At 50.0% G+C, this 27,457-nt stretch overlaps 1 protein-coding gene across 1 annotated transcript in view; it reads right to left on the reverse strand.

The window, feature by feature from the left end:
• Positions 1 to 27,457, reverse strand: part of OTOG (otogelin) — an 88,010-nt gene that overhangs the window by 39,709 nt on the left and 20,844 nt on the right. The window contains exons 17-30 of the mRNA XM_055317608.1: positions 27,001 to 27,178; positions 24,504 to 24,628; positions 23,369 to 23,581; positions 21,808 to 22,000; positions 20,208 to 20,282; positions 19,916 to 19,959; positions 18,296 to 18,449; positions 8,584 to 8,691; positions 8,071 to 8,209; positions 6,324 to 6,458; positions 5,900 to 6,046; positions 5,472 to 5,591; positions 3,569 to 3,685; positions 2,733 to 2,889 (exon numbers count right to left, since the gene is read on the reverse strand). Coding sequence (XP_055173583.1) covers positions 2,733 to 2,889; positions 3,569 to 3,685; positions 5,472 to 5,591; positions 5,900 to 6,046; positions 6,324 to 6,458; positions 8,071 to 8,209; positions 8,584 to 8,691; positions 18,296 to 18,449; positions 19,916 to 19,959; positions 20,208 to 20,282; positions 21,808 to 22,000; positions 23,369 to 23,581; positions 24,504 to 24,628; positions 27,001 to 27,178 — 1,905 coding nt within the window. The remainder of the gene's footprint in view (positions 1 to 2,732; positions 2,890 to 3,568; positions 3,686 to 5,471; positions 5,592 to 5,899; positions 6,047 to 6,323; positions 6,459 to 8,070; positions 8,210 to 8,583; positions 8,692 to 18,295; positions 18,450 to 19,915; positions 19,960 to 20,207; positions 20,283 to 21,807; positions 22,001 to 23,368; positions 23,582 to 24,503; positions 24,629 to 27,000; positions 27,179 to 27,457) is intronic.

Consider the following 27,457-nt stretch of genomic DNA (forward strand, 5'->3'; position numbering starts at 1 on the left):
AGCCAAGGCCCCTAGCATCCCAGCTGTCCCAGATCTGGCCTGCCTCCCAAACTCCAAGATTTAGGCATGGTCATTTGATTTGGATATCTTAAGGTGTAGGAGATACTGTGGCTCCTCTCTGTGCCCCCAGCACAAAGCTCGAAGCCTGGCCTGGAGTAGGCACTCAGCATGTATCGAGTGAATGAAAGTGAATGGGTGAATGAGTGAATGGATGTTGGACAGAACGGTGCATTTTGTGTGACTCCAAAGGGCAAGGTTAGAGTCAAGGAGCAGAAACTCCAATCACAAATGTTATAGCAGGTCCTGGAGAATGCAAGCACAAGGTAGAAGCTGGTATTTCAAGAAACTTGGGTGTAAGGGAACCAGGAGCTCCAGGACCCAAGGCTCTTTCAGGCCTTTGGATGTATTTTCCAGCAGGAGGTGACAAGCTCCTCCAAGTGTGTGCTCAGTGCACCCTCTAGTGGCCTGGCCCAGCACCGCAGCCTGATGCCCAGGCGTCTCAGCCATGGATTCTTTCAAACTGGGGCAAACTAGGTACTTGGCAGGGGCACCTAGAGCCAGAAGCAAGGCCACCAGGAGCCAGTGGGCAGACCACAGATAAAGGCTGAGGAGGATCCTCCCTCACTCATAGGCATGGTCTAAACACAGCCACCAACTCCACCCCATACCCCAAATCCCATGATCAACACTATCTCTTTGCATTTGGCGCTGACCTCTAGAAAGAACACAAGCACTGAGGTTGACCCACCATGTGGCTATGGAAAAGTGATCACTTCTCTTCATTTGCTGACTCAAATGAGTTCTAAATTTAGATCTTGGAGTCTCTGGTATCAAGTGTGTACCACCAGGTCAGTGGGAGGTAGCCCTGAACTCACAGACCTGAGTTCAAACTCCATCTCTTTCACTCTTCAACTGTGCATACTGGGGCAAGTTACAACCTCTCTGAAATTCAGTGCCCTTTTCTATAATATGGGACCACCAGTTGCATCTACCCCACAGATTTGTGAGTCCTGGGCTAGAGTAAACAAGAATCCACCTTGTGTGCAAAATGTAAGGAGGCATCAAAAATCCCAACAATTAAGATACATAATATTTTAATATACTGTTTTAATTTTTTAATTAATGCAAAATATCTATGATGAACAAAATTACCAAAAATTTAAAATAAGGACAGGATCGATGATAGCGCCGAGCCACACTGGATCCTGAAGCAAAAGGGAAAATCAATACCATTGATCCTGTCATTACCTAAAACTTTGAAATTCTGTTCATCAAAGCCAAAGATATTTTTGCATTAAGTTTGACTTTTAAAAAATGTTACCTTAAAATGTGATCTATCTCCACTATTGAGTTTTTGGTGCTCCCTTAAATCTTGTGTCCTAGGTGAGGTGTTCCTAGTCCTGAATATTAATGAGCTAATGCACAGAAAGCACAGGGCCTGATATGCGGCAGATCCTCGGTAAATCTGCGCTCCCTTCTCCTTCATGAAAGAATCTTATCTGAGAAACAGAGGGAGGGCCACAGAGCGTGACCATAGAGCATCTGGACTGGAAGGGTCTTAGAGGAAACAGGGTGGAGGAAAGGGAGGCCAGAGGCAGATTCTGCTCTATCTTCTTCCTAGGGTCAGCCTGCCTGGGGCTCTCAGGGCTCAGAACATGCCAGCACCTGTGTCCCCACAAGAAACGACAGCAACCTCAAGCAAGAGCATAGAGCACTGTGCCAAGTGCTTTACATGTGCTCACTCATTGAAATCTCACAGCACCCTGCAAGGTAGGTACAGTTCTCCTAACCCTGAAGTATGAGTCAGAGTGTGAAGAACATGCCCCAGGTCACCCTGCTGGGTTGGGGGCTAGGGCCTGAACCCAGAGAGTCTGGCCCCAGAGCCTGTCATAACCACTGCCCCCCAAAGCGAGGCGTGCTTGCACCAGGGAGATCATCAGTGTGCCGGAACAAATAATAAACAATAAGTTAATTAGTAATATAACTTTCTATATATTTTATTTCATTTTTAATATTTAATTTTGTATTTCCTTTATGATACACTTATACTAATACTAATATGGGTGTATGTATATATATATATATATATGTATGTATATGTATCTACGTATGTGTATGCATGCATGCTTGAAATATTTTTACTGGATGGAGCTTGCAACCCAAAGCATATGCAGACCACCACTGCTCCACATAAACCGATGTCTTGTGCTGCCTCTGATGGGGCCTGTGTGTCTTAGCTGACACAGGGCTTTTAATTTACTATCCCTTTTGATCCTCACAATATACCTGGTGGGGCAGGTCTATTCCTACTTTTCAGATGAGAAAACAGCCCCAGAGAGGCTGGGTGACTTGTTGGAGGCCACGCAGCTTTTAAATGGCAGCTGTGGTCTGAAAGGTCTGGGCTCTTGACTCCTCTGGTAAAGTGGCTAAGAGCACAGGTTTGCAGCCAGGCCATCTGACGTTGAGCCCTGACTCCACCACTAAGCTGTGTGGCCTCAAGCGTGGCACTTATCTCCCTCTCTGTCTAACCGGTTTCCCAATCATAAAACAGAAATAAACTCCTGTTTCACAGGGTATTATTTTAAGAATTCAATGAAAGATTTGGGCAAACTGGTTGGGGCCTGGCACATACTAAGTACTCGATAAATGCTGGTCAGAGCGAGGGCAGCCCACAGGCCTGCCCACAGAGGGGCTCCCACTCCCCACCTTGCGCGACTGGTCTGGATACTCACGGCAGAGGCGCGGGGTCCGCCAGTCCACAGCCACCCCATGCTGGCAGCACTGGTGGGCATAGGCAGACACGCTGGCACAGAAACACTCACAGTCACCGCCTCGGCTGCAGCCACACGTGTCCGTCAAGCAGTTTGAGTAAAACCAAGTGACATCAACCTGGGGGAGATCAGAGGAAGGCTCCTGAAGGTTAGCCCTTCGGCTTCTCAGCTGACGCCCCCTAGCATCAGGGAGCAGCATAAACATGAAAGGACCACAGGCCAGAGTGAGTAAGCTGCCAGGGTGGGGTGGGGACAGACAGGTGGCCGGCTCAGACGGAATCAACTCCATGGTCCAGGCAGACCCGACTTCTGAGAACCAAGCTCTCCCCTTCCTCCCCTATGCTACTGGATCCAGAGGCTAAGGGTGTGGCTGAGAAACAGAAGGATGGGGGGGGGGCAGGAACTCCCTGCCAGGGCCAGGCTGACAGAGCCCTCGAGGCCCTGGGGGTGCCATGCAGAGCTAAGCTCCAGCCCCCCTCTGTCTCCACTGAGGGCAGAACCAGCAGCAGGCCAATGCCACAGTTGAAGAGAACTTCCTCATCAGGAGGAAGAGCCAGACTGAGGTCGATTTAGAAAAGGCATGGAAGCTGTTTGGCTGTCTGTCCTGGGTCATCTGAGGAAACAGGATGGGCTCATCTGAGCAGGCTGGAGGCAGGGGATTGGCAGAGGTGCGTCTGCTTTCTAGACCTGAGGTGCCTCTCCCAGGCACCGGCAGGGGAGCAGTTGTGGTCTGAGAACAGAAGGATCCCAGGAACGTGGGGAGGGGCTCAGGAGGGCAGAGGCTGGGGTCCACTCACCACAGGGTGGCAGGTCTCAAACACCTCGCTGAGCAGGATGCTGCACTCTTTTCTGGCAAATGGTTCCCGGAGAGGATTCAGGACACACGTGTCCCAGGGGTCAAGGGTGTCTGGGCACTGAGAGGCAAAGGCAGGGCTGTTGATCTCTTTGATCTCTTTACGCCCACAATGCCTGTTGCCTGGGGGGGGGGGTGGACAGACTCTTGGAGTGGCCCCTACTTCCCCCAATTCCTGAGGTTCAAATCCCTGTATAATCCCTGCCCCTAGCATGTGGGAAGGGCCTACAACTTGCTTCAAACTCACAAAAGAAGGCAAAGGTGATCCCATAGATACGGCTATGTGTATGTGATTGCATTTTTATGCTACATGGATGGCAAACCCATCTCCCTGGAGTCTCTCCCCTGCTGGCTGTTGAGGAAGCAAGCAGCCATGCAGGGGGGGTCTCACATGGTAGGAATGGAGAGTGGTCTCTAGGAGCTGAGGGTCCTCTCTGGCCAACAGTTAGCAAAAAACACTGACGTTCTCAGTTCTATGGTTGCAAGGAACTGAATGCTGCTGACAAACACCCAAGTAGGTGGGGAAGGAGATACCTCCCCAGTTGAAGCTCCAGATGAGAGCCCAGCCCTGGCTGACACCTTGGTTGAGCCTGTGATACCCCAAGCAGAGAATCCATGACTAATAGCTAATACAGACTGCCCCAATGTCTGCTGAGCCTCCTTTATCAGTCCTGCATGCTCGCCAGAGCCCCCCCGGATATGCCAACGGGATTATAGAGAGAGGAACAGCAGAAAGGAAGCAGACGAAGAGAGCAGTAAAGGTTAGTCATCCTCTCTGCTTCTCTAAAATGGGAGTGGGCGAGAGCACACTCTTCTGAGGCTGCAAGAGCAGCCCTGTCTATCTGAGAATTACACGGGGCTTCAAGCCATGACTGTCCCCTGCGCCCAGTCTACATAAGCTCATCATGGTCTACTCCTCAACAGAGAATGAGGGACCCAAGATGACTCAGCCCAGGAAAGGCAAATATGTAACTCTCCCATCACTACTCTCTGCTGCTGCCCCCATAGCAGACATAACTAATCAATCACAGTTCCCTTTCTAGCTGAGCCTGACACAAATCTTAGATATTTCTCAGCACAGCTTCCCAGGCTGCCTCTTCTGACTGATCAGAGTTGTCACTAGAGGTTAAATCCAGTCACTGTCCCTTTCCTGGCACAGCTCCTTCACAGAGGACCACAGAGAGAAGGAGCTTACTGAAGGTCACCCAGCAAGTCACTGGATGACCCAAGACAAGAACCTCAGTCTCCAGCTCTCAATTCATTCAGTGCTGTCTCACCTGCCATAGCTCACAACTTGGGGGCCTCAGCCATCTCCCAAAACCCAGGGACACCCTCCTCATTTCTGCCTCTGCTGAAGCTGTCCTCCTTCTCAGAGGCCTTCTCTTTGACACATTCATCTTTCCAGACACGGCCTATCCTTTAAACACCAGTCTACTCCCACCTCCTTCAGGAAGTCTTCTCTGATTGCCTCAGCCCACATGGGTCTCTCTTGGACTCTCCTCTGGACCAGACCTAGTGCCAGACCCAGATGGTCATGTTTCAACAAGCCTTATCTTCCCTAGTATGTAGGTGGTCATCTCTCCTAGGACAAAAACTTCATCTCCTCTTCAGCCTCCACCCTCCCACAAGGGCTTGACCCAGGGCACATGTGCAGCCTGATTTGTGAGAGGGGTGGTGTGTCCTCAGGCCACAGGACAAAGTCTAAGGCTGAGGACGTCAGGTCAGAGGCTGAGAGAACAATGGCAGGAGCAGTCTCACATCAGTACCTCTGACCTGGGGCCAGGTACCCCCAGTGCTGGCCAGGGCCCACTTGAGTGAGGGAGCAAGCCAGCCGAGGGAGGCTTTACCTCAACTGCAGCCCAGCTGCCGCCAAACTCCTGGGGGTTAGTTAGCTCTAAATTCTCCGGAGTCCTCATCTCATTGATGGTTTTTAAGTCAAAGTTCCCACAGAGTCCCGCCAGCTGGCCCTGGAGGAAGAGAGGACATTGCAGTCACCTACAGGAACACCCAGAATGACCAACCACTGGCAGAGGAGTTGCCATGACCCCAGGAGTCTGTCATTGACTCAGAAGCAATTTCTGGAGTCACCGTATAAAGAGGATAGGAGAGGAGTCAGAGGAGAAAGGCACAGAGTGGGATGGGGGCAGACAGGACAGGAGGCATGGTACTCCAGGCTCCTTGGTGAGGGTACAGCTCGTGCGAGGACGCCCAGTGGCCTGGGTCAGTCCCAGGCAGGAGTACAGGGCCCTGGCAGGGTCACTGCTCAGGCAAGTACCTGCCACTGTGGCCCAGCCTGGATGTGCACTGTGGTTCTCTGGTCCCACAAGAGGGTGATGTGCTCCCTTGGGAAATGAACCAGCGTGAAAAACCCTGCTTGCCACGTGTGGACCTCCTGCTTCTCATCCAGGAAGCTCTCAGGACTCTAGAGGGACAGCGATGGGCATTCCTGAGGCCTGAGTGTCCTCCAACACCAGGGTCAGCTGCCCAGCCCCAGGAACTCACACCCCCCTCACATCCTGACACTGACTTCTATGCTCCTGACTCTGACCAAGGAGTTCAATCTGGGCTGCTGACTCAATAGCTCCAAGGAATCTGGCCCTTCTCCAAGGAACCAGGTCCTCAGCCCTCTTCCCCCTCCCCCTCCAGCCCCTGCTAACATACAAACTCTCTGTACAGCCTGAACCAGAACCAGGCCTTACAGGACTTCCTGAGTCGTCATCAAAGATAAGGAGTGAGTTTCCAACGTTGATGGAAATAAACTTCCTACAGATGATGCCAGAGCTGTAGCAGTCTACATTCTCTACAATCACAGAGAAACTGAAATCCGAAGTGCTCTGAGGAGAAAATAAGTTAGTTCAGTAAAGCCAGGGGGAGAAAAGAGCCTGCTGCCAGGCACAGAGTAGTGGGACATGAACTCTGAGGTGTTTTTCAATCCACTTATACTTCCTATTAGCTGTGTGACTTTGGGCAACTTATATCAGCTCTCTGAAGCTCAATTTCATTGTTGGGGGCCTAGTACCTAGTGCGTGTAGTCACTCTCCAAAAAGTACTGGATGGAGGATGGATGAATGGATGAATAGATGGTTGTATAATAGGGATGACTTGTGCTGACAGGGGGTAGGGGCACTGTCTTAGATACATGGTGATGGTAGTGTAAGCCTTTTTAGAGGGCAAATCGCAAGCACCAGATAACATTTTATGTGTATACAACTTTTTATAGCAATTCCACTTCTAAGAATCTAGAGATACATTCACAAAAGTATTCACTGAGCATTTAAATTTCAGCAACAACCGAAGTGTCTGGCAAAGGGGGGGTGGATAATAAAACAAACTAGAGAATGTCCTCTCTGCAGAATTTTACAGAAAGAAGAAAGCAGCATGTACTGATTGTATAAAGACTAAGGTATATAGTATTAAGAGAATAAAACAAATGTAGAATCCTAACCATATAAACAAAGTGCATGTGTGTGCGTGTGTGTATCTGTCTCATGGAAGATGACCTTGCAGGATTCACACCTAACTGTTGTGAGCAGGGAATGGGAACAGAAGAGCTGTGAAGGGAAATATTTATTTTTAATATATGTTTCTACGTTGTTTTAAATGTCAGTGACGATCACACATTACCTTTGAAATTTAATAGTTAAAATAGAGTCAATTATCTGTGTCTTTGGGTTACAGAAATTATGTGAAAGACCCCCATACGATACCTGCCCTATAGATGGGACTCATTCCATAAAAGGTTCATCATTATTATTACTCTTACTATTATATAATGAGACAGGCCTGTAGCAAAATCCAGGTCCCCTGGGCATGTCTCTGAGACTCTCCCACCTGCCCTCTTGGTATCCTTTTTCTCCTCCTGGAGAGGATCCTGCCTATACTATGCCTCCCACCCCACATCACCATCCCTTTTCCTTCCCAGGAGCTGACAGCTTTAGCACACCAAATTTCCCGTCGGATTTCTTGGTTCAAACCCTGACAGCAGCTCTGCCACTGCCTGGTGGTGTGACCTTGGGTAAGACACCTAACTTCCCTAAGCCTTAAGTTGTTGCATCTATAACGTGAGGTCAATAAACTCTACTTCATAAGGTTGCTATGAGAATTAAGTGAAATAATCCATGAAACTGGCTCAGCAGACCACTAGGCACACAATAAAAGCTCAAAAAAACATTAGTTCTTATTACAGACAGGAGAACCATTGGGACCCCGTGGGACAAAGCTATACTGGTGAGTGGACAGGCAGTGGGATATTATGTGACTGCGAGCTCTGTCTAGTGGAGCCTGCTCCTCAGCACTTCTTTCAGGCTCTAGATAGCTTAGATCCTTCCACCCACCCAATTATGCATCAGACTAGAGTCTGGAACATCATCATGCCTGACAGGTCCTCAGCTTCAGCTGCCCTGGGTACCCATACAGCCAGCTGGGCAGACACATCCAAGCACTCACCTTGACCAGGTGCACTTTGCATGTCCCCACGAAGTCAAATGGGAGCCCATCAAATGTGCGGTAATGCCGGTCACCATAGGCCGTACAGGTGGAAGCGCAGGGGTGGAGAGAGCACTGGAACGAGCCCTGCTGGCACACACTGAAACACAGGTGCCCAGACCAGCTCACAGGGCACACTCCCACATACTCTGAATATCCCCAGCAGAGCCATGGCCTATAGAGCACCCACTATGCGCCCTTTGGGCTAGGGGGTCACAAACACCATCAACCTCCAACAGTATCCTGGAGGTCACAAAATCACATTCGTGTAAACATTTATAAGGCATCCCCCAAATATCTACCTATGCATACACTTGTATATATACACACATCCCTGTGTGACACACAAACACATAATACGGGCACGAACATGCTGGAAAGGGGAATGCTAGTCTGTGCTCATGTTCATGCTTCTCATATCCATCCTCATCCCCAGAAAAAAGTAGAGCCTGAATGGAACCTCCAGGTACTTACCAGGTATGGCAGGGAGACATGACCTGGTCCCCAGGGAAATATTCCTTCCCTTTCCAAGTACATGGGCAATCTTCTGGCAGGAAACATGCATCCCCATGTCTGAGTAAGCTGTAGGGACACAGCAAGCAGGTGGTTAGGAAAGCACCCTTCCCATACCTGCCATCTATGGAGGACCCTGCATCCACATGGATACTGTAGGACAGCTCTCAGCATTTACCCAGAAGAAACTGACCATGTACCCACCTACCATCCTCTGAGTAGGGCTCAGAGTAGCCCTCAGAGTAGGGCTCAGAGGTAACTTAGTAACTGGAAAAATCGAAGACAGACTTGGCCTACCTTGGAACCTCTGCCATTTATCAGGAAGCAAGGCTCAGCTATACCAGCCCCATCTCCCACAGCCAGGCTGGATGCCAGTTGTCCCTTAGGCACTAGCTATATATTAATGAACAGATGATGAACATGGGCATTTGCCCTCCTACCCGAGTTGCTTATGGAGCAACCAGTAGATCTGCATTAAAAAGAAATGTTAGGAGCGCCTGGGTGATTCAGTTGGTTAGGTGTCCAACTCTTGATTTCAGCTAAGGTCATGATCTCCAGGTCCTGAGATCAAGCCCCTTGTTGGGCTCCACACTGGACACAGAGCCTGCTTAAGATTCTCTCTCCCCTTCTCCCCCTTCCCTTCCCTGACCCTGCTCACATGCACTCTCCCTATTACAAAAACAAAAAAAACCAAAACAAAACAAACAAACAAAAAACGGGGATCCCTGGGTGGCTCAGCAGTTTAGCGCCTGCCTTTGGTCCAGGGCACGATCCTGGAGTCCCAGAATCGAGTCCCACATCAGGTTCCCAGCATGGAGCCTGCTTCTCCCTCCTCCTGTGTCTCTGCCTCTCTCTCTCTCTCTCTCCCTCTCTCTCTCTCTCTCTCTCTATGTCTATCATAAATAAATAAATCTTTAAAAAATGTTAAAGGAAGTTTTTCAGGAAGACAAACTCAGATTCACATGAAGGAATGAAGAGCTCTAAAAACAGAAAATATGTTGATAAATAATTCTAGAAATTGTTGCTTAATTTCTTTAAGAGATAACTTGAACACTTAGAGCAAGGTTAACATCAATGAATTGTGAGGTTTATAAAATAAGTAGAATTAGGGATGCATGGATGGCTCAGTGGTTAAGCTCAGCTTTCAGCTCAGGGTGTGATCCTGGGGTTCAGGGATCAAGTCCCGCATCAGGATCCCTGAGGTGAGTCTGCTTCTTCCTCTGCCTATGTCTCTTCCTCTCTCTGTGTGTCTGTCATGAATAAATAAATAAAATATTTTAAAAAAATAAAAAAATATGTAGAATTAAAATGTACAACAATAATATCACAAAGGACAAGGAATAAGTAAGTGAAAGTATGCTGGTACAAGTATTCTTCAGAAAGTGGTAAAATAATAATTCATAGTAGACTGATAAATGGAAGATACATATTGTAATCCCTAGAAAAACCACAAAAATAAAAATGCCAAGATATATCATTAAAAATGAAATAAAGGGGCAGCCTGGGTGGCTCAGTGGTTTAGTGCCACCTTCAGCCCAGGGCATGATCCTGGAGACCTGGGATCAAGTCCTCCGTCGGGCTCCCTGCAGGGAGCCTGCTTCTCCCTCTGCCTGTCTCTGCCTCTCTCTGTGTGTATGTCTCTCATGGGTAAATAAATAGAAATCTTTAAAAATAAAATAAATAAATAAATAAATAAATAAATAAATAAAATAGAATATTAAAAAATACTTAAGCCCCCAAAAGGCAGAAAAGACCAAAAAAAAAAAAAAACCAATAGGACAAATAACAAGATGATAGTATTAAACCCAATCTAATTACATTAAATCCAAATGTATAAACTCTTCAATGAAAAGGAAGAAACTAGGGGCGCCAGGGTGGCTCAGTCAGTTGAGTGACTGCCTTCAGCTCAGGTCATGATCCCTGGGATCAATCCCTGCTGAGAGGGAGCCTGCTTCTCCCTCTCCTCCCCACTATGCTATCTCAGTCGCTATCCCTGTTTCTCTCTCTCTCTCTCAAAATAAATAAATAAAATTTAAAAAAATAAAATAAATAAAAGGGATAAACTGTAACATTGGCTAAAAAAGCAAGACCCAACTGCATCCTATTTACAGAAGACACAACTGAAATATAAAGGCACAGGCAAGTTAAAAGTAAAATTATAGGAAAAAATACCATGCAAACAGCTGTTCTAAGAAAGATGGAGCGGTTTTAATAACATCAGACAAAGTAAACTTCAAGCCAAGTAGCATTAACAGAAATAGGAGAGAGAGTTCATGACAACAAGAGTCCATTTATCAAGAGAATATAACAATCCCAAATGGGCATGCACAAAGTAACAGAGCTTAAAAACAGAAGCAAAAACTCACAGAAACTAAAATGAGTAAGAAACAAATCCATGATCATAGTTCAAGATCTCAACATTCCATTAATGATAGAAAGAACGAAAACTTTTCAAAGATCCAGATCTGACCCACTCTGACAATGCTCTTGACTTAACTATTTAAAAACTCTTCTGTAAAGAACAAGATGGAGTCACTCATGTCAAGCAGTGGTCTGTGTCCAACAGTGACAAGAGCAGCTAAGGGCCTGGCAGCTGAGACCAGATACCACTGAGGCCAGCACCAGCCGATGTCACCCTCAGAACTGACAGCCAGCAGAAACAGAGGACATCCATCTATGAAGGCCCAAGACTGATTAAATCCCTTTTAAAAGGGAGGATTTTTGCCACAAACTGTCAATCTCCTCAGATACGGACTCCCTTATGCCTGACCACTTCCAAAAAGGCAGCTGCTGGGATCCCTGGGTGGCGCAGCGGTTTGGCGCCTGCCTTTGGCCCAGGGCGCGATCCTGGAGACCCGGGATCAAATCCCACGTCGGGCTCCCGGTGCATGGAGCCTGCTTCTCCCTCTGCCTGTGTCTCTGCCTCTCTCTCTCTCTCTGTGACTATCATAAATAAATAAATAAAAATTAAAAAAAAAAAAGGCAGCTGCTGCCAAAGATTCTGTATGATTGGTCGCTGAACAGAACAGAGATTCTTCACCCGCTGCTTGAACATGATAAGCAATAAGTGCTGGGAGCTAACCTGGACTGGACCAAGGCCGCATCTTGACCGTGCGCTCACAGACTGACTTCACGTTTGGTTTGTTAATGTCCTACCCCCCTTCTATCTCATTTGTTGTGTGGCTTGTCTTGTGCTTTGCTTTGTGTGACATGTAAGAAGCCAAGTTAATCACATGGTGAAATGTCATTGAGTTTGGAATCCCGAACCTCCTTTATGATCATGTTCACCTTGCTTTATGACTGAATAAAGCTGACACTGTGGGAAGACACAACCTGTGTGTGCACTTTTCATAGAGTGCTCTTGACACTATACAGTAGCAGCAAAATGCACATTATTTTTAAGCATTCATGGGAGGTTTACCCAGACAACTATACTCTGGACAATAAAAACTCAATACGTTTCAAAGGTCTGAAATCCTATATTCTAGGATCATGGTGAAATTAAATTAGAAATCAGGAATGGGGTGCCTGGATGGTACAGTTGGTTAAGCATCTAGCTCTTGGTTTCAGCTCAGGTCATGATCTCAGGATCATGAGATCAAGCTCCATGTTGGGCTTTGCGCACAGAGTCTGCTTGAGATTCTCTCTCCCCCTCCTTCTGCCCCTCCTGCTCGTGCCTTCTCCTCTCTAAAATAAACAAATCTTTAAAATAAATAAATCACGAACAAACAAGTATAGGAAAAACTCCAAATATTTCAAAATTTAGTAACATTTCTAAATAACTCATAGGTCAAAGCAGAAATCATAAAGGAAATTAGAAAAGATTACAACAAAGATAATGAAAACACACTGTATCAAAATTTGTAGTGAGCCAAAGTGTGCTTACAGAAAAAAATTATAGCTTTAAATGCTTACATTAAAAATAACAAAGGGTTACAATAAAAGATCTGAACTAGGAATATAAAATCTAATTAAATCTAAAGTAAGTAGTAAGAAGAAAATAGTAAGAGCAGAAATCAGTGAAACAGAAAACAGTAGGGAAAAAAAATCAATGAAACCAGAATAGGGTCTTCGAAAACATCAATAAAATTGACAACCCCCTGCCTAGACTGGCTAGTAAGAAAAAGTTCAAATTACCAATATCAGGAGAAAAGAGAGAACATCATTGCAGATCCTACAGATATCAAAAGCAAAGTAAAGGAATACTTTGATGATGTAAAGCCAATAAGTTTGACAACCTAGATGGAATGGACAGCAAAGAAACAAAATACCTATTAATAAGTTCAATGACATGTGCAAACTCTTTCTATGAAAGGTATGAAACACTGATGAGAGAAATTAAAGACCCAACAAATGGAATAATGCCATATTTGTGCATTGGAGGACTCACTAGTGTGATGTCAACTCTTGCCAATTGACTTCTAGATTCAACACAAAACCAGTAAAAATCCCAGAGGCTCTTCTGTAGAAATTCCCTAAGTTCACATGGAAAAGCAAAGACCCAGAAGTGCCCAAAAAATCCTGAAAAAGAACAAAGTTGGATCCCTATCACTTTCTGATTTCAAGACTTACTATAAAGCTTCAGAAATCAAGACAGTATGATACTGGACTAGAGACAAACAAAGAGATTAATGGTACAGAATAGAGTCCTGAAATAGATCCACATTTATACAGTCAATTTATTTTTTTTTAACAAAGAGACCAAAGTAATTCAATAGGGAGAGAAAAGTCTTTTATTAAAATGGGGCTAGAACCACAGGAGATCCATCAGGAAAAAAATGAAATGAAATTTGACTCCATTTTATAATATAGAATCATTTCAGATAGATTATAGAGGCAAATGTAAAAGCTAAAATTATAAAGCTACCAGAGGAAGACATCAGAGAATGTCTTTACGGCCTTGGAGTCGCAATTACTAAGGAGAGGGAGAGCACTGATCATAAAAGGGAAAATGATATATTAGACATAATCAAAATGTAAAACTGCTTATCAGAAGTTTTTAGATATATTAAAATATATATTAAGTAAATAAATAGGCAAACCACAAACAGGGAGAAAATATTTACAATGTATATATTTGATAAGGAAAGAACTACAACTTAAAGAAAATAGTCAGCCAAATAAGATATGGGCAAAATACTTGAATGGACACTTCACAAAGGAAGATATACAAATGGCCAAAAAAGGGACGCCTGAGTGGCTCAGTAGTTGAGCATCTGCCTTCGGCTTAGGGCATGATCCTGGAGTCCTGGGATCGAGTCCCACATCAGGCTTCCTGCATGGAGCCTGCTTCTCCTCCCTCTGCCTATGTTTCTGCACACCGTGTCTCTCATGAATAAATAAAATCTTAACAAAATTAAAACAAATGGCAAAAAAAAACCCACATGAAAAAGTACCCACTGTCATTAGGGAAAATGACCAGTTAAAATTATAAATTAAAACAATAATGAAATATGGCAATGAGTACCTACCACTGGTACTATACGTGAACATTTAAATTTATCATAACTTAGCAAACTCTATGATTAGAATCTACACATCTTACTGTTTATAAATTATGCCTCACTTTAAAAGAATTAAGAGAAAAACAGCAGTGAGGCACCAAAAGTTGACTAGAAGCTGCATAATTAAGGGGAGCCACCACCTGGTTGGAAGAACCCCTAAAATGTCAGTTTCCGTGGATTCTTTTTCTCTTGGCCCAGCCCATTTTCAAGAGAAGAACCCTCTTCATCTCCAGCCTGGGAGGCAGAAGCTTCAATGCTATTATTGTGGAAACCAAGCTGGAGAAGAGGACTGAGGTCCACTAGACTTTCATTTAATCTCCCTGTTTTTACTCTGCATCTCATCCCTCCTGGGGCTCCTGAGATCCAAGTCTCTGATCTGCTTCCAGCAGAAACTTTTACCACCTTTCTCCTGCTGCATGGGGTTAGGGCAGTTGTGTGACATGGGGGAGGAGGCCTGGGGGGGTTGACATGGCCCTGCATGGGATATCCTCCTGTTCTCCCCCCGCACTACCCCACCTTCTGAGATGCCTGGGGCCTCCTGACCCTGAAGCTGTCAACACAACCTAGGCTGTTTCTCCTCGGCCTCCTCCTGGGCAAGCATCAGCTGTCAACTGCAGCTCTGCAAGGTCAATTTCCACACATCCACTCTTGTTTGTTTCTCAAAAACTATTGACCCATCTTATGCTACTCTCTTTCCCATGCCCGTTCTCTTTGTCCCTGGGGACTTATAGGTTTGTTGTGTGTGTGTTTTTTTCCCCTCCATTACCAGTATTTCATTGTGGGAGGAAGCAGAGGGGAAAAAAAAGCATGTGTTTAATCCATTGTTTTCCCTGAAGCCACTTAACCTTCCTAAGCCTCTGTTTTTTTGTGTGTGTGTAAAACAGGGGTAATGATGCCTTCCTCCCAAGGTCATTATGAGAATTTCATTACTGACCTGGGCACACTGCCTAGCGCCTAATAGATACACAATAAATATTGGTTGCTTGTCCCTCCTCTACCCATAATTGCATCAGACACCAACAGTAGGCTGGCCCATGCCTTCCACCTTCAGCCCAGGCCTTGCCTCTTGCCACCTCCCGAGGGATCTGTCCTGCTGCCCACCATTCATTCCTTGCTCCTTCCCTGGCCCGATGCAGACCTGCCTGTTCTTGAGTACTGCTGTGTGTCCAAAACAGAGAGAAGCTCTGGCCTCTGTCCTCAAGGTGCTCTCATCCTGCGGAGCACCTTCTCCTTACCTATTAAGGGATCCTCAGAAGACATCTGCAAATGCATGACATCCAAATGAGGAAAACAATGCTTGTCTGCTCACACAGAGCACTTACTCTGTGTTACTTTACAAATGAGGAAACTGAGACTCAAGGAAGTTAACTAACTCACCTAGTAAGTGGTGGAATCAAGATGCAAGCCTAACTCCAGAGTCTGTGCTTACAACCACTGTACTATATACTGCTTAGTAGCCCCAGGACCCTTGGCTTGGCAGCCAGATGCAAAGAAATCTGAAGTGGCACAAACAGCCCTAGTGGCTCTGTAGTGACTTGGGGTCCTTTGGAACAATACATGGCACCCAGAGATTCTTATAAATGGAGAGGGATATGGGGCCCAGGGTCCCAGAGGGTCCCAGGCAGGGATGGTTAGGATAATACTTAGGCATCTTTGGAAGCCCTACCCCAGCTCCCAAGGGGATATTCCAGAATGGCAGGAAATCCTTGTCCTTTCTTTACAAGTTGAGGCTCTAATAGTTTCCCTTTGACAAACCCCTACAGAATGTGTGTAAGCTCCTCATAGGGCATTTGACACAGGATGCGAGCCACTGTGGCAAATACCCCAGTTCAGTATTAAGTATTCAGTATTAAGATTAAGAAAGGGAATTCAGTATTAATATGGCATTCAGTATTAAGGATTCAGTGTTAAGTATTAAGTATTCAGTATTAAGAAATTCAATATTGGATAATGTTCGGTATTAAGAAAGGGAAGAACACAAGTCTTAGGGAGCACTTACTACACAGTGCCTGGCTCCTTGCAGCCACTGCCTCATTCAAATTTCGCAAGAGCCCTGCAAGGTGGGATTACTATCCTCAATTCACAGACGAGGACACCCAGGCTCAGGAAAAGTGACTTGTCTGATGTCACCTAGTCAGTGACAAATATTCAGGTGACTGAGCTGGGGGGGCCTCCCCCCTCCCCCCAGGACTCTGGACTGTGCATGTTCTCAATACAGCTTCAGGACCTGAACTGAACTTTAAAAGGCCAAGAACAGAGGAAGAGGATTCCGGTGCTGCCCTGCTCAGACTCAGCCAACAAACAACCAGTCGCAGCTTACGGACAAGAAAACTAATGCCCAGGTGGCCATGTAACTTGTCACAGGTTACCTAGCCCATTAGAAATCTTCACACTCTATCCATCCCTTTGGAACCTGGGGATTGAAAAGGGAATACCACTCTGGCTTTTTGATCTGAGTTAAGCTAATTCTTAATGGTGGATAATGTTCTAGAACCCTGCTATTCAAATTGTAGTGGCCAGACCAGCAGTATTAGGATCTCCTGGGAGCTTGCTAGAAATGCAGAGTTACAGGTCCCCCCTGCCCAGGCCTCCTGAATCAGGGTCAGATCCCTGATGGTGCATGCGCACGCACGTTAATGTTTGAGGACTATAGTTTGAGACCACAAAGCACAGTCATGAGAGCACTCTCACTGAATCCTTCATTCCCAAGCCCCTCTGGGAGGGAGCCAGCAGCCCTCATTGTACAGATGAAAACATGTTCAGGGAAGTCACAGGATGGGTCACTGGCCCAGCTCTCAGTTCCACCTGGCCTCTGTGGCCTTGTCATCACAGGTGGCAGTGAGCAACCCTCAGTTCCTGACCCCAGAGGCGATGGCTCTCCCTGTCCTCAGAGAGGCAGGCTTGTACACACAAGGAGAGTGACGCAAGGGGCCTTCAATGACAGACATTCCTCATAAGCTCCTCTGGGGCCTATGTGGCAGCAAGTATCGTCCACACCCTGCCACTTAATGGTGGCAAGGATCCTGTGGCAAGGATCCTCAAAAGGAGGCTTTTGAGACCTCACAGGGGTCTCTTGTGGATGCCTTTGCCTGGGAAGGGGTGGCTCCTAGCCCACAATATGACCTCTGTATGGGGGACCAGACCCCCGGCCTCACGGAGCTGGCATGCTCTGGCCAAAGGGCAGGATCCGGAGTAAGCAAAGTTGGGTCTGAGTCACGGCTCCTGGACCAACCACTTCTCTCCACCCTGCCCTTCGCCTCAGTTTCTTCATCTGCAAAAGGAGAGTAATGATCCTTCCTTCCTTCCTCCCAAAGAGGCTCTGAGATTGAAGGAAGTGATAAAAGCAAGTTGTCTTATAAATAGTAAAGCCGGAACTGACTATTCCCTCGTCTTACCAGCTTGATCCCCCCACCCCCTCACTTCCCTTGACTGCCAGGCCTGGCCGGAACTCCCAGCTGACCACCAAGCTCTGCCCCAGCTGAAGGACAACCCTGGGCTGCCAAGTCATTGAATCAGGCACCGAACTTCTCGGCCTACACCTGAAGTGAGACCAGAATCAGGAACAAGCACTGGTGAAGAAGGATGCCGGCCCCGCAGCCCACGAGGCACGCCCACAAAACTCAGCTTGTGTGGCGTCTCAGACACCTGGGTGGGAGACTATTTCCACTGGGTGGGGCCTTTCTTTTTGGAGTATTACAGGGGCACCAGCCCTCCACCTGAGGACTCTGGTCAGGCCTTCGTAGAGAAAGGGGCAGAGAGGTGAAACATGGCTTTTCTCTCATGGGCTTCAACCCACTCCTCTGGAGCGTGCCACACACCCCATTCAGTGCTTCCACTTCAGCAATGCCTGTACTCCTCACGACAACATGCTGAAGTGGTAGGCGTTATTATCATTCCCACTGTACAGATGAAAAACAGAGCCTCAGACAGGCTAGGCCTTTTCATCATCCAAGGTCACACCACAGCAAGAAGCAGAGCCAAGAAGGATCCACTCCGGGCTGGGTCCCCACACCACTGTTCTTTCTCAGATTCTGTGCTGGCCCTTATGTGATCACACAGCCATCCCCCCTGCGTGGCCGAGTGAGGAATTCCTTGCCCCTCCCTCTGCCTCGTGGGCCCTGGTTCTGCCAGCCTCCTGGAGAGGGGGACCAGGCAACATGGATACTCACCCCTGGGGACAGGCACAGCCCGAGAGACAGGGGCCATGAGCTGGCACGCTCAGGTTCAGCAGCTGCTGCTCACATGTCCTCTCTCTGCTCAGCCTGGGGTCGGCGTGCAGGTCACTGCAGTTCACGAAGACCTGGCCCGCGGGGCAGCTGGTGGCTGGAAGAGAAGACGGTGGCTGCTGGGAGGAGCCTGGATGCTCAGCAGGACGTTTGAGACACCAGGCCCTAGTGTCAGGTGAGGGGAGGGGAGCTCCTGGGTGGCAGGGGTGGCCAGGGAGACCTAGCGACCCAACACCTGGAGGGTGCAGGGAGAGATGGGGCTATGATGCTTTCAGAGGCATTCCTTGGGTTCCCAGATGCACATCATAGAGGGAGGGAGGGCTGTGTGCTGTCACACAGGACAAGCATCACCACTACCAGTACCAAGGGTATCACGTCCTCTCCACCAGATACTGCTCCAGGCACTTCACATGCGTTATCATACTGGATCCTGCAACAACTCTGTGAGGTATTAGCATCCCCCATTTCCCGTACAATGGAAAGAAGGGACTTCTGCTTTCAAAGCCATAATAAGGGGAGAGAAGTACCTCCAGAGAGACCAGGAGATGAGTCAGAGGATTTTGATGCAGCATGGCCAGAGGACTTTTAACAACAGGAAAGTCAATTTCCCATTACCTATGTTTCTGTGATATAAACCCCCTCTCTCTCTGAGCCTTCAGTCAAGTCAGCTGTGCATGCTTACACCTCGTGTAAGTGATCTTTTTTAGGGAAATCAATAAAAAGGAGGTGAGTTTCAAGCCTAGCTTGGGATGGAGCAGAGAGAAAAGAATAGGCACAGGAGATGAGGTAAAAGTCCCAAAGAGGAAGCAGTCTGAAGCCAGAAGCAACAAAAAGAAAACACAGAATTCTAGGCCATATATGCAAAAGAGGAAGCGAAGGCTCAGAGAGGTGAAGTGAGTTACCCAGGCCTGAACAGCCTGCAAGCACTAGGCAAGATTTGAACCCAGGGCTGCCAGACTCCGGAGGCCCTGTTCTTTGCCACCTGCCATATGAGTATTCTCTGACCCCTCTGTGCCAATCCCCATCCTCACTGCTCCCTGCCCTCCTGCTCCAGTGCCCTCTCTACCATCTCCACCTCCTTCACAGGCTGCCCCACCACCATGCTACCCTACCCCCACCTCTATTGTCTGGGACAGTCTCAAAGGCCCAGGCTGTCCTCTCCAGCTCTGTGACCCCCAAGTCTACCACACGGCTGGGCACAGAGTCAGCCTTAGCAGATGAGTGACAGCTCAGATTGGGAAACCCAGGCCCCGGGGGAGGTCGAGGGACCGTCCAGACAGCCCCGCTGGCTGCCCCTGATGAAGACAGAGTCTCAGCCTCTCCTTCTTGAGAAGCAGGAGGGACAGCTGCTAGCGTGGAGCTGAGGTTGGGCCAGGATTTCTGGATGCCACCCTCCAAACTGGAGCCTCTCCCAAAGCGGCAAAGAATACAGGAGGTTCAGTGTGAGGCAAGACGTGGCTGGGCTCTCTCTGTCCTGGTCTATCCTCAAGCTCCCCACTCTCCTCTCCATAACCCCACTACTGTGGAGGAGCCCCCAGGAGAACCCGTCCCCTTCCACCTTACCTGGGGCTCTGCTATCGCAGCTCATGACTCCATCTTTACAGTGGCTGCAGAGAGAGGGGGAGTGGGGGCGCACTGGGATTAGCTGACTCAGTCACTGCAGAGCCACAGACTGTAAGCTGCTGTGCTCGGGCCCTGCAGGGCTCAGACATGTATCCCCACTCCGTCCCTGGCCCCTTGCACAGAGGCGGAGGGTGAGCACCGCTTTGTGGAAAGATCTGCTCGGCTGTATTTTCTTCAGTCAGCAACTTCCATTTAAAGAGAGGACACTGACACTGCTATCTAGGGAGCTCACCAGTGGCCCAGAGATGGGATGTCACTGTCTCCAGGGGGATAGTCCATTCCTTGAAAGTGGCAGGAGCACTGGTTCCTGTAAAACCCAGGACCAGAGAAAAGTGAGCCGACTCAGGAGCCAGGTTAGGGACTGCCGAGGATGGGGACCCCAGCCCTCAGCAGCCAGGGGTATAAGGGCACAGAGATGAGAAATGGCATCTGCTGTGACAGGTGACACATCTCCAGGGAGTGGGGAAGCCACACTGGCACCAGGGACCGAGGTCAGGGCCATCCAGTGAGCCAGAACAAAGATAGCCTCTCTGGTCTCTGTCCACCCGAAGCCAACCTCCCTGGGGCCAGGGAAAAGAGAGGTGACAAGAACAGGGCCACGCTTCCTGAGCCCGGGCTGTGTCAGGGACAGACGCAGGAAGGTTATCCTCCTCCTGCTCATTCAGACCCAGCATTTGTTCTGATCACTCAGTGCCCACACCATACCGATTGTTAAACATTCTGAACACCAGGCTAGGCCCTCCAAATACGTCATCTCATCTATTCCGCACAGGGTCCCTTATGCTCTCTTTTGGCTCCTCTTTGTAGGTCAGCTGAGGGCAAAGACAGTATCCTCCTCACACACCTTCCATGGCCCCTGCCAGTCCTGGCAAAGGACAGGCCTTGGAGCAAACCAACTGAAGGCTGGAAGGGATGTCTGAACTCATCCAACCCCTGTGCTTCTAGGCCACCTTCTCTCTCTCCAACCCCTCCCCCCATATAAACCTCAGAGGCCCTTTTGTTGGCAATACTCAACCCGCCAGGGGTGGGGATCTCAAAAGAGGATCCTATAGTTTGGAAAGGCCTCTGAGTGATTGTGATATACCCCCTACAGGAGCCCCTCTCCAGCCCCCACCTCTCAGTGGAATGTGACACCATTCTAGAGGAGAAGCAGGCCAAGAGGGGACCAAGGGCTTTGCCAGTCAGCCCTGGGATCCTGTGAGGTCACCACCTCCCACCCCTGCACACTAAGGACACACCTCAACCAGCCTCAGAGCTAGCTGTTCCCTTGGCCTGGAGCACCCTTCCCTCACTTCACCCCATCTTTGCTCATGGCACCTCAGCAGAAAGGCCTTCCTCCTGTACTCACCCCATGCAACACAACAGTAACCCCTCCCTGCCTGTTTGTAGCTTGTTACCACCAGACCCTTTAAGTGTCTTTTTATTAATCTGTCCTGGCACAAGAATGTGAGCTCCATGAGGGCAGGAGTCTGTTTTGTCTGCTGCTGAATTTCCAGGGTCTAGAATTGTCTAGAACATACGAGGTGGTCAATAAATATTTGTGAAAGGAAAGAGATGAAGGGAGAGAGGCTGTTTCTGTGGGCTTGTTATTCTGTCTCATGGGGAAGCCAGGCTGGAGTGGTCTAAAGAGCTGGGGCTGAGGAAAAAGGCCTGGAGGGAGGGGTCCAAGGGAGAAAGTCCACCCACCCAGTCACCCAACAAGCTCTGCCCTATGACTAGGAGATGAAGCAGGGACATGAGAAATGCAGTCAGCCTCCCCAGCCTCAGATGCCCTGGAGACCCTCAGCCTCTCCCCTCCTACTCCCTGACAGAGGTCAAGCTAGCCCACTCACCTAGGAACACAGAGGTCAGCCTGGGTATCCAGGTAGGTGTCCGGCGGGCAGGTACAGCCTTCTACACACTCATCCCCACTGAGGTCACTGCTGCCACCAGCCCCACAGGTCACAGGGCCGGCCAGGTCCTGGCAGGTTTGTCCACACAGGGCCACACAGGGGCTATACTCCTTGGTGGCCTCACAGGACAGTGCTATAGTGGGAAATGAAACCATGTGCTTTGTCTCCCTCCTCCCCACAGTTGTGTGGGGGTGGGGTCATCATCCTGATGAGAACTGAGAACCAGAGAAGAACTTTGTTCAAGGTCACAGAGTGAGTCAAGGTCAGAGATGGGATTTGAACCCGGGTCTGACTGCAGAGTCCCACTTCCTCCCACTACACTACAATGGCATAGTGGCAGGGCTGGGTCCCCTTCCTGAGCTCAGCCTGGACCCTGCCATTGGTATTTCTTTTTCTCCGCAGGGTGTTCCTCTTAGGCAGTGATACTTGGGGAGGGCAGAGGTCACCACTCACTGACAGTCCTACACCCATCCATCACCTACACATAGACACAGGCACAGGCACAGGTGGGTATTCCACACACTTCTGTCCCTCTCACTTCCACGACTATAACACACGTGGGCTGTGAAGATCAATGTGCCCCATTTAGCAGCCTCTTGGGGCCCTCTGTCCAAAGATTCAAGGCTACTCTCCTCATCTGGCCAGCATCTCACTCCCTCAGGGTCTCCTGTACCTGCCAGAGCCAGACTGTCAAGCTGTTGTTCTCACCCAGGCTACACATCAAAGTCTCCATTTAAAAATGTTGATGCCGACCCCCATTGCCAGATATGTTCTTTTCATCGATACTGAACGTAGCACAGATATGTGCATTTTTCTTTAAAAGCTCCTATGGTGAGTCCAATGTGCAGCCAGGGATACAAACCACTGGTCCTGTCTAGTCGCCTCTGGAGAAACTCTGGTTCAGAGAGGGGCAGGGCCTTGCCAGCGGCACACAGCAGTTACCTGCAGGGCTGGCACAGACCTCAGTTCTCTTGGCTCCCAAGACCGACTCTTTTCATTTCTTCAACAAACATGTGCTAAGAGCTCACTGTGAGTGGGGCTTGTGCTAGGGCTGGGGGCACAGAGACAACTGAGACATGGGGAGGACCGTGGCCCAGGTGTGGGGGGGTGAGCAAGGGCCAGCTCATGCCCATTGAGGCATATGTGCACTGAGGGCAATGGAAGCCAGTGATCTCGAGAAGGCTCGCTACGGCTGCAGGGAGGCCTACTGGGAAGCCCCAGCCCCGGGTGGTGGCAGTGGAGGTGGTGACAAGTGGGTGAATTTCAATCTCCAATTGACAGGCCTGGCAGGACTTGGAGATGGGCTGGAGGTGAGGGTAACAGAAAAGCGGCCAGTGTCACATGTCCTGAGTGGCAGGCCTGGGTGGCCAAGGGGATGGACAGCATGGAAGAGGGGTGGGGTGGGGGGTGGCAGGTGGCAGAGGGGCAGGTGAACACGTGGGTCTGGAGCTCAGGCTCCTCGGGCCACCCTCCTGTGGGTGCACCTGTGTGGGGCACTCACCACAGGCAGGCAGGTGGGCACGGAAGTCAACGGGGAGCCCATGGCGCCGGCACAGGTGAGCATAGTGGGCCAGTGTGGCACACAGGCAGGGCTGCCCGCAGCGGCAGGCATCCTGGCGGCACTGCTCAAAGTAGGGCACGGGGCTCAGGTACGCGGAGCAGGGCGCAAACAGCTCCCCGGTGAGCACGCTGCAGGACTGCACTGCAAAGGAGGCTGGATGGGAAGAGCAGGGGTGGGGAGCAGGGAGCTGGTCTGCCTGGTGCCCCGGGCCCCAGCCTCTTCCTGGGGCCTCTCCTACCTCTCCGCGCCCCACCTCACAGTCGGGGTGGTTGGCATGAGAAGGTGGATGGGAGGGTGTGTGTGTGTATAGTAGGCCATGGCGTGGGGGTAAATGACTAAAGGAGGGTGAGGGCGAGTGTGTGTGTGTGTGTGTGTGTAGCACATTCATGCAACATGGTCCACCTTGCACGGGACATGAATCCACATGCTGGGAGGACTGAACAAAACTGCTTACGCTGTGGTCCAAGGAGACTGCGCCCGAACAACTTACAGGGCCAAGGGGAAGGGGAAGGCCTCAGAGGGAGAGAAAGGTGGGAAGGCAGATGGGCATTGAAGGAGGAGTGGGCGGGGCAACTGCAATTTTAAACAAGGTCAGGAAGGCATGTCTGTGGCGACAGGAAGTGTGAACTAAAAGTTGAAAGAGGTGAGGGAGTATGGCCGGTGTTTAGTGAGGGAAGAGCATTCCAGGTGGAGGGAAGGGCAAGTCTAAAGGCCTGGAGCAGAGAACAGACCTGGCTGTGGAAGAGGAACAGCAAGAAGTGGGTGGCTGCAGCAGAGTGGGGGGCCCAGGGGACGGGCAGAGAGTGCAGGGCCTGGTGGGGCCACCGCGAGGGCTTAGGCTTTCACCCTGAGATGGGAGAGCCAGCACCCATCCGTGTCTATGCAGCAGCGGTAGGGCCTGAAGCTCCGGTGTGCCCAGCCCTTACCGGGAGGGAACAAAAGTCCCCTCTCTGCAGCAACTCCACCTGCCCTTACCGCTTCTGCCTCCCCCCTCCCTCCCCCCCCCCAAGCCTCCTCAGGCCCAGAGTTCCCATCTCACCCCTCTCCAGTCCCCACTGCCCCACTCCCCACTCACCTGCTTGCAAGTGCACATCACAGGGGTCCAGCGGGGAGCTGGAGACCAGTGGGGAGCAGGCAGACAGTGTTTTCCAGGAGTTGCCAAAGAGCTGTGGGGTGCTCTCAGGCACACCCACTGGGGACCTGCAGTCACGGCATAGCCACACTCACACACGTGCCATGTGTACTCAGGTGGACGTACAGCGTACGCCCAAATAAGTGGCTACTCACGTATACACACACAGACCAAGCATGAGCCCACACACTCAGAGGCACGCATGCCACACAGACCTACAAACAGCACTCACACACACCCTCACCGCACACAGACACACGCAGAGCACAAATATATGCCAGACATGCAGACAGCCAAGGGAGTCTACACCGTCACATACAAACACAGACGATTATGGATGTATACACGTGAGCACACACGTCACATCTAACAGGCTCCAAAGGGGCTCAAACGTGGCTGGGGGCCACCCCCTACCCTATGTTCACCACCCACCCCCAGCTCTTCATGTCGGACAGAAGCAGGGACGCCGTGAACCAAACTTCCCCGGATTAAGCCTTCCTCTTTCCTTCTCCATGAGCAGCTCCTGCAAGTTCCTTTGCCTAACCTTCCCCTCTAGCCAGGAAATAGTCATGTGAGTGGTAATAAGGGAAGGAAAGGGGGAAAGCATGCCTCCTGGACATCACCAGTCTCCAAGACGGCAGGCTGCAGAGACCCTAACGTGCAGGGCTGGGACAGGTGCTGCGGCGCTCAGCACGCTCCCCTTGCGCTCCTGAGCAGTGCGAGCACAGCAACTTCTCTGCCCAGAGCTCCCATTGGGGAGAGCGGCAAGTCGCCCACCCACTAAGCAAGGGGCTGTCTCCACCAGGCTGGCCAGTTGCCCTCACGTCCCCCCCCCCCCCGCCAGGCAAGACGGAGTAGAACGCTACATTTTTTTTTTTTTAATGTGCATGCATTTAAAAGCTCTTCGTATTTTCTTATTCTTGGTTTTCCGAAACAATCTGAAGAATGTCCTCTCTGGCTGAAGAAAGCCTCTCCTTTTTACTTCTGCGTCACCGAATGCATATAACTTGAAAAAGCAGCCAGAACCTCTAACCTTCAAGGTCAACCCTTGATTCCCCTTTCTGGAACGTCTGACTCTCGTCCCCTCCCAAGTCCCTAAACTGTATCCACACCCAGACAGGCTTTCTCTCAATTCTGGATTCTCCGTCAGGCCTCGGGAAACAGCCTTCCCCTGAAGGTGGGGAGGCTCACATGGTGCAACCCTCATGCACCAGGCAGGAAAGATCTATGACCTAGGCTGGCCCACTGAGCAGGGAGCCCGATACGGAGCTGGATCCCAGGACCCTGAGATCACGCCCGGAGCTGAAGGCCGACGCTTAACTGACTGAGCCACCCAGGCGCCCTAAATATCAATAACCTGAGGTAAAGAAATCACCGTGATAACAAATTCATAGACGATCTCTGTGTGCCTGTTGCTCTCTGGGCTACTCACAAGATCCCCGGAAACATCTGAACTACAAACCGGGAACATCTGTCAGATTCCCTCAACCTGCCCTCACTCTCTGTGAAGATGCTGAAAGTCTGACATCCAGAAATCTTCCCAACTGGCTGCCCTTAGAACTCAGGCACGGGCTTAACATTTAATCCAATCCATAACCATCGGTGTTCTTCCATTTCCATAGAAATGTCTTTTATTTAATACCTGATTACTTGAACCATAAGCCTAGCTGTGAGAATACACCTGCAACCACTGTTTCCTGAAATGGGTTTAACTCAACCGATCCATCGTCAGGACAAAGTGACTGAATCAATGAGTGAAACCACCTCCCAGCCCAACTTTTTTTGGGAGGGGAAGTATAGAAAGCAGGAGTTTGGGCATCAATGGCTCCCTGGAGGCCTACGCTCATCTAAAGGTGTTCCCAGGGCAGCCCGGGTGGCCCAGCAGTTTAGCGCCGCCGCCGCCGCCGCCGCCGCCGCCGTGGCCCAGGGCGTGACCTTGGAGACCCGGGATCGAGGCCGCGTCGGGCTCCCTGCGTGGAGCCTCCTTCTCCCCCTGCCTGTGTCTCTCATGAATAAATAAATAAAATGTTAAAAAAAAAAAAAGGTGTTCCCAGTCAATTAAAACAAGGAAACCCATGAACCAAATCAAAACCTTCAAGACCTCACTGTAACACGGCACTTCTCACGGCACGATCCGTAGATCTCTCGCACTAGAATCGCGCGCTCACTCATTAAAACCAGGATCCTTGGGCCCCAACCCAGGAGACCCCGGAGACGTAGAGGCGAGGAGTCGGCACCTCCACGGGCTCCTCGGGCGAGTCCGCCGCCCCGGGGAGACCATGAGGCCCGGCCTCGGAGAAACCCGCTTCGATGTAAAGGCGGAGGCATAAATCATCAACCGCGCATGCGTGGCCCCGTCACGGAGGCCGCTCAAGGGGGAGCGCCTCTCTGGGCCTTCAGGGGCCCACCCCCCTTCTGCTTCCGGGGCAGGGGCACGTACAGGAAGTCGTCCTGCGTGTTGCCGTTGAAGGTGCCGCAGAGGCCCACGGTGTCGTCCGCCCATCGCTGGTCCACCTGCAGGTAGAGCCGCAGCCCTTGGCGGTCGTAGAGCACCCGCACGCCCACGTTGGTCCTCACCCGCAGGGACGTGGACGACAGCCTCCGGATCTCAAAGGCGTCTGGGCAACAGAATCGCGGTAGGGAGGTGGGAAGTTGTGCCGACGTGCGCCCCCCCCCCGCCCGCAGGGCCTCGCTGACCCCTGACCCCTAACCCCTAACCCCGTGCCCCGCCAGCCCGGTCCACACCCCCGAAGCCCTCCCAAGGGAGCGGTTGGCTTGGGGCGCCTTGAGGAAATCCTGTTCACTGGTGCAGTCAGGAACCGCGGCCAACGCCAGGGCAACCCCGGCTGAGAATTTTTCTTTCTTTTTTTCTTTTTCTTTTTTTTAAAGCATGAAAT

This window comes from Nyctereutes procyonoides, unplaced genomic scaffold (genome assembly GCF_905146905.1).
Source record: "Nyctereutes procyonoides isolate TBG_1078 unplaced genomic scaffold, NYPRO_anot_genome, whole genome shotgun sequence".
NCBI lineage: Eukaryota > Metazoa > Chordata > Mammalia > Carnivora > Canidae > Nyctereutes > Nyctereutes procyonoides.